The sequence below is a fragment of the Chaetura pelagica genome, unplaced genomic scaffold, assembly GCF_000747805.2.
Source record: "Chaetura pelagica isolate M959 unplaced genomic scaffold, ChaPel_1.0 scaffold704, whole genome shotgun sequence".
Classification (NCBI taxonomy): Eukaryota; Metazoa; Chordata; class Aves; order Apodiformes; family Apodidae; genus Chaetura; species Chaetura pelagica.
In genome coordinates this window covers 265699-272912 of record NW_009952994.1, presented here as the reverse complement: position 1 = coordinate 272912, position 7214 = coordinate 265699, and the positions used below count along the sequence as shown (strand labels likewise).

Here is a 7214-nt window from a genome sequence, read left to right as displayed (position 1 = left end):
GACTACTTTTTGGCTGATTTAGTTTGTTTTCAAAACCCCGTGGAGAGATCAAAGAGTGACTTGGCAGCTGACAGAGCTGACCCTGCCGGGCTCACCCGGCCGGAGAAAAAGATCTTGAGAAGAGAGACCAGAGTGAAGTCCTGGGGTGAGCAAAGCCCTCCCTGCCCCTCGCCCGGCCCCCTGGGGGCTCACAGGGTGGCAGTGGGGTACTGAGCCCAGCCCACCTCCTTGTATGCTGCTGTCACATGGGTGTAGATGATGCTCCTCATCTTGGTCCAGGCACTGTGGGCCTCCGGGGTGAAGTCGTTGGCATATTCTTCAGCAATGACCTCCAGCATGACACCCGTGAGTTTCTGGAGGGAGGTGGGCAGCAAAGGGTGAGTAAGTCACCAGGGAGCAGGTAGCAGCAAGTTTGGCTTTTTTTTTCCTTACAAAAGCCACTTGATCCTGTTGCTGAGTTCTGGGAATAACAACCCTCTGTGGGACTGGCAGACGTTCAGGTCTGTTTGACACCCCAGGGGACAGACAGGGCAGGTAACCAAAACCTGGGCACAACCTGCAGATTCAAGCATCTCCCAGATTTGGGGACCCCCAATTACTGAGTCCCTTCTACCATGCTGGGTTGCTGAAAGGAGGGACACACAGCCAGAGCAGAGGGGCTGCAGGCAGGAGGGTTTCCCTGAGCAGAGGGGAGGTAAGTGAGGCTCCAGCACTGGCTGTGTTTGGGAATGGTGCTCTGGGTGGGACAGCATGGCAGTGGGACACTGCAGCTGCATGAGGAGCAGCCCCCACAACCAGCCAACCTCCTCTGGGCCAGAACAGGCAGCACCAGCTCCCTCCCTTCTGCCCTCTTCCTCACTTCTAAAGCATCCCAGAGATTGATTTTTTTACCACCATTCTTTACCTTAAAGTAGACGGGCTCCACTTTGTGCTTGAGGGCGTGGGCCTTGCCCACCAGGGCCAGAACAGAGGAGACCTTTTCGGAGTCATTCAGGTTCTCCACCACAGTGTTGATGGCCCCCATCACCCGCCGAGCGTGCTTACGCAGCTGCAAGCTCCTCTCCATCTCCAGGGGATCCTCCATGTGCTTGAACTGGCTGAAGTACTGCTTGGCCGATGGGAAGTTGACAAAAAACCTGCAGGCAAGAGACAAAATACCATCAGGAGGGTGAGAGAAGGCTGAGAGGTTAAAGCAAAGCACAGAGTGGTGGAGAGGCTGGAAACAAGCCCCTTGTATCTAAGGCAGCCAGGGCTGGTTTCCTTATTGAATTCCCTGGGAGCTGCCTTAAAAATCAGCAGGTCCATGTTTTCCCCAAGCCTTCCCTATCTGCTACAAGGGCATCACTGCTGGATATTGACCTTCAAAGCAGAGGCAAAACAGTTACTGATCCACAGAGACTCCCTCCAGGTGTGCAAGGTGCTGTACAGGTGCCCGCAAAAATCCAAACATCTGTCTTGGCTCCCTCCTTCCAACCTGGCTCTCCCTTCCTGTTCCTCCTGGGTGGGAGCCAGGGAAGGGTGGTCAGGAGGTGGCAGAGTTCCCAGTGCTCTCTCCCACTGTCTCCAGCTCCAGACAGACACCCAGCTGCCTCCTCCCTTCTCCCAGGCTGTCATATCCCCCTCCCCAGGCACCTCAAACCATCTGAACTTATCCCACCCCTTTTCCCTTTCCTCCCTCCCTCCAGGACCAGGTGGGATCCTCTTCCCTACTCACCACTCCACAAATAATCCCAATATTGAGAACTGGGCTCATTTGCCACTTCTTCATCCTCCTTTCCCCCCCCTTCCCTCCCTCCCTCCCCCTGCTCCATTGCCTTGCCAAAGTTTGGGGGCATTGCCAAGGAAGCAGTGCCTGGAGCACCCCACCACTTCTGTCACTTCCCCGAGGCATCTGGGATCCATCAGACAACCCAAAATAGGTTTTGGAGGTGTGAAGAGTGTGCTGCAGAGAGGGTGGGGGAGGAAGGAAGGTGGAAGGGGGAGACAAGGTGTTGCTTTTAAAAGCTGGGAGGGGGGGCCAATGATCTGCGACAAAACTCCTCTTGTTATTGAGCAGCCTCCTCTCCAGCAAAGCTCCTCCTGACACATCTGTTGGGAGAAATCGTTCCCAAGCCCAGCTGCCTCCAGCTCCTGTCACCACAGAGATGCTCAGTCTGGGATGTTCAGCTTGGAGCTGTTGGAGAGGCCATCAGAGCAAGGGGTGGTTGGGGATGGACACGGGTCCCCTGGCTGGGGGACAGAGCTGGTCAGTGCCACCCAGACAGAACCATCCCTGGGATTCAAACCTTTTGCCCTGAATGTTTCCCACCAGAAGGAAAAAAATATTCCTCTGTGTTTTAGTGGGACTTTTTCCACCTGGCCCCAGCAGCCTTTTACCCTCAACCCACCCTGTCCCTCTGCACAAACTGCTGCAGCCCCAAGATCAATGCCCTCAGCTTTGACAGTGAACACCCCACTGAGAGCTAAGGGTTTCACCATCCCTGCCAGATGATTTTTGCCTCCTCACCTTCTGTCTCTGGCAGGGATCTCCCAGGTGCTGGGTAGGAGCAGGGATGCTGCTGGAATTCAGACCAGCTGACACAGGGGATGGAGGCTGCCAGCCTGTCAGTGCGTGCCTGAGCCTCTGAACTCCAAACCACCAGAAGGTCCCTGAAAAGCTCTGTTTGATCTCAACTCAAGGGTATGACCTTGTGAAGATTCAGGTAAGGAGCTGGAAAAAATTCCTGGTCCAAGCCAGGCTCTTTTGGCAGAAGAGGTGCAGCAAGGAGGGGACCTACTGCATCACCAGGAATCCCAGCATCCTTCTCCCAAGAGCAGGACCAAACCCAGCACCTCCCATAGCACCACCTTTACCTCTCTGCTGCTTTTGGAAGCAAAACTATGGGTTAAACCCCAAAAAGCCCCTGACCTGGGTGAGACCAGGCCAGTGAAGGAGCCAGATATTTGGTTTCCAACCTTTCTCTGCTTCACAGACTCTCAAGGTGATCTGGGAGCTGAGCCCAGCACCTTCCCTAAGGGATCTGCAGGAGGGATGGAAGCAGTGCTGGAGGGAGGCAAACCCATCCACTCCCTGGCTGAAGTGCTCAACCCTGTGAGCAGTCTGCTCACTTCCATTGACATAGAACTGAAACAGGGGAACCCAACCCATCTTTGCTTCAAGTTGAAAGGCAAATCCATGGCTGGCCAGAGACCTGCAGCCACCTCCTCTCAGGGCTGGAGAAAAGCAGGCACCTCCAGCCTGGAGCAAATGTTAGAGCTGTCAAACTAAGCAAAAGAGGGAAGGAGGCTCACTCACTGGTAGCTGTTCATAAACAGAGAAGATTAATTTAACACAAAGGTTAAATATAACCAGAGAAAAAGAGAGGGAAAAGAAAGGAAGAAATAAAATCACTCAAACAACAGTGAATTAGCAGAGGTGTCTGTTGGGATTTTTCCATCTACAGAACATTTTTCAAGAGCTCAAACATCTCAGGACTCTGGAATTTTGTTGGCTTGTTATATGTATGTGTGGTTTGGGCTCTTTTTTCTTCATCAGAGTCATGAAAAGGATGATCTTTCCCATTGCATATCACACCAAATGATGATTGATAGAAACCAGATGCCTGCATCCCCATCTCATTACATTGCTCTTGAAGCGATTCCCTCCCGCACCCGCTCCTTTGTTCCCTGCCAGCTACATCTGGACCCACCAGACAGGATGTCAGCTTTGCTTTTCCTCTCTCTTTTGCCCTTTTAACAACTTTAAGGACACGGCCATTCCCAGTAGCAGAGCCAAAGGAAATAATTAAGGTGCAAAACCACTGCAGTCGCTGAGAACCTGTTTTCTGTCCAGGAGATGCCACATCTCCCAGCTCTCTGGATCCCAAACCCCTCACCCAGGAATCTTCCAGCCCAGCCATCTCCTTCCTCTCCCAAGGGAAATGAGGAAGGGAAATGAGGAAGGGAATTGCTTGCTTGGCTAAACCCTTGATACCTCACTTACCTTGTTTACAAATTGTGAGGGGAAAAAAAAACCACCAGCAAGCCCTGGAAGCTGCACTTCAAGACTCGTTTTTTCCCAACCAATGCTTTCATGTTTTCTCTCACCTCATCCTTCTACGTGGGAGAAGCTCCCTCTAAAGCAGCCTGGAGTTTTTCTGTGTCCCTTCTCAAACCTCTCCTTCTAACTCCTTGCTGTTTGGGTGCCTACAAAGCAGCTGAAAATGGGGAGGCAGGTGGTGTGTGGGGCTGCTGTTTATTATACCGAGGGCTCCTCTCCCCCTGCTCCTCCCGACCACCTGGAGTCAATTGCCCTGTTTGCAGGTTGGGGCAGGGGGTGCTGGGTGCTGCCTCTTTGCTGCTCCCAGGCCAAGGTGAGAAAGGTCTCAGCCCTGTCAGTGCCAGCACCTGGCAAGACAGAAAAAGGCAAATCCAATGGGAGCAAGGAGAGGATGGAGCTGCTTGTCCTGGCAGTGCAGCTCTGCCTGTGCCCTCCCTCTGAGGGGACATGCACTGGTGGTGGGCAGCAGCTCCAGAGTGGGAGGGCTAGAAGGAAAAGGGCCAAACCCCCAGTCCACACACTGATGCTAAATTCGACTTCTTCTACAGCTGAGGGAGAAGAGGTGTAGCTGGCCTTCCTCCAGGTGAAGCCCACATCCTGCTGCACAGCCTGGGGAGCAGCCTCAACAGAGTGCTGAGCTGTGCTCAGAGCCTGGAGTGCCCTGGGCAGAGGGACCAGGACACCCTGGTGAGGCTGGGAGGGGACCTGGCAGCAAGGATGCAGCCAAACACATTTGGGCATGAGCTGGCAACCCCTGGGGGCACGTCCTGCTGGAACACACACCTCCAGTCCTCAGTGCTGTTGTCTCCCCCTACCATATGTGTGGATTCAACCCAAAGCCTCTTGGCTGTGTAGATGAACCTTTAGGCTTGGGGTAAGGACAATCTTCATCAGATAAATGAATTATCTAAGAAGCTGAAGTGGCTTTCCCACACCTCTCCAGTTTCCTACAGCCCTTGCAATCCCCTTCACTCAGTGCCTTCATCCACAGCATCATCCTCAGCCCCTCCACACTTGTGTCCCTGCCTCTCTGCAATGCCAAGCTGCTGTCCCTGCCACCAGGTACAAGTGACATGCTAGGATGGCTGGGCTGGCTCCCACCACCACACCAAGTACCCTTCCTATGGTTCTGCCAAGCATGGCCCAGCAGGGTCCAAGGTAGTTAGGAAACAATCCTAAAATGTGACTCCTGCCTCCAAAGCAGACACATGGTGAGAACAGAGCCAGGTGAGCCTGGCTGCACACCTCCCACACCCAGGGACAGGGGGTGGAAGACTCCTCCAGCATGTCATGTCCAGCCATAGCCAGGGCAACCATCCAGGAACAGCATTTGACCCCCCCTGTGCCTTTGCTCCCCTTGGCCAGGGATGTCCTTGCAGCTCTTGGGGTGTCAAGTGGGATCTTTGTAGCCCCATGTCACGTCCCCAGCACAGGGGGCACGGGAACAGCTTTTCTCAGGCCACCCCAAGAGAGCCCTGAGGCTGTGCCTGGTGTGGGATGTGCCACAGGGATCCTGGTGTGGCTGCCTTGGCCACGAAGCAGCCAAAAGGGCTGGTTCCAGGTGCTGTGATCAGAGAGAAACCACAGCCCCATGAACAGGGGCTGTTCCAGGACAGAGCTTATTAAAAACAAACTCGTTCCCCGTCATGGAGGGGTCTGGTGGTTTGGAAAACGTTCCTCATGTGTGTCCGTGTCAGCAGGGCAGAGCCCTGCTGCTCTTGAGCTCTCCTTGTCCCCAGAAAACCACTTCTCCAGCCTGGTGCCCAGGTGTGACAAGCCATGGGACAGGGCCAGCACCACGCAGGAGGTGGCTCTTTTCATCAGGCCCTTTTCAAGGTGAGATGTGGCAGCTGGGGGATCTCCCTGAGCTGCTCTCCTCTGAAATGTGCCTGTCAGCAGCCAGGAACCAACCTTCCCCTCTGGACACCTCTACAAAACACATTGGGCTGGGGGGGGCAGCTGTAAAAGGATTTCTTTAAATGCCATTTTTGGGTGGACTTAACACATATTTTAGAGTCAGTTGAGGGGAAAAAAAAAACAACCAAAAAACCCCCAGTTTCTGCAGTGCCAGACTCATTATTCAGGCTTTTTGCCATTTTAACCCACAAGTTATAGCAACATCTGGCACCCCAGCAGTGCTTTCAGATGCCAAAGCTCTTTGCAAACTCTCTGAATCCAGGTGTGTCAGCTCAGAGGAAGCAGCTGTGGAAATCCAGGGACTTGCCTGGCAATTCTTTTGCTTCCCCTCCTACACCTCCCGAGAGGAAAAGAGCACATCAGGTAGGATGGAGAAGGTGACACTTCTGGAAATTTGGAAAGCTGGATGGGGCTGGAGTGGAGCTGGAGGGAGAAGTGATGGAGAAACCCCCTGGATGTGGCAGAGCCCGCGGGGCTGCAGCACAGCCTGAGCATTTGGTGTGGATTTGTTTGGGAGCTCAAAGGGACTATCCCTGGGATTTATCCCCTGATGGGATCTGTACAGTCCTCTGGTCCCACATCCATGACCATGGTACGTGTGTGTGGGCGTGGGAGTGAATGTGTCTGCTGGTCAGGCTGGGCTGTGGCTTTAGCCCTGGGATTAGCCCGGGGGCTGCACAGGAGTGAGGGTCCCAGGGCTCCCAGGCAGGGAGGGTGGGAAGGGGGGTGGGCTGAGCCCCCTGAATGTTTGTGTCCCCCAGCACAGCCTTGGAGCCTGGGGTATTAGCAATAATCCACTGGGAAGGTGTCAGAGGAAGGGGGATGCGATGGCCCTGCCCGGTGAGGCCAGAGCTGCTGAGGGCTGCCCTGTGCTCACCCTGCTGAGGGAGCTCTTCAAAAACAACTGCTCTGAAAGCACAGATGGGGAAACAGAGGCACAGTGAGGACTCCGAGGGCACGAGGAGGCTCTGGGTGAGCTGCAGCCCAGGGCTCCCGGCTGTGCTGGCCAGGGTGCCTGCTTGGGAGAGACCCAGCAAAACACACAGCCCCAGGTGCCTGGGTTGGGGCTCCAGCTCCAGCTCCAGCCCCAGCCCCAGCTCCAGCCCCAGCTCCAGCCCCAGCTCCAGCAAGGGTTAAGGGCAGCAGCTGTGAGATGGAGCCTGCAGAGGCCCTTGAGCTCCCAAGGAGGAAGATGAGTGGAGGAAGATGAGCGTGGAGAGGAGACTGTGCTTCCTCCAGCACGAGGACCCCCCCCCGG

General features: G+C 54.7%; 1 protein-coding gene across 1 annotated transcript in view; it reads right to left on the bottom strand.

The window, feature by feature from the left end:
• Positions 1-12: 12 nt before the first annotated feature.
• CYGB (cytoglobin) overlaps positions 13-7214 on the bottom strand; it is an 11331-nt gene continuing 4129 nt past the window's right edge. Inside the window, exons 2-3 of the mRNA XM_009996560.1 lie at positions 905-1136; positions 13-353 (exon numbers count right to left, since the gene is read on the bottom strand). Of these exons, the coding sequence (XP_009994862.1) occupies positions 189-353; positions 905-1136 (397 nt within the window). The 3' untranslated portion in view covers positions 13-188. The remainder of the gene's footprint in view (positions 354-904; positions 1137-7214) is intronic.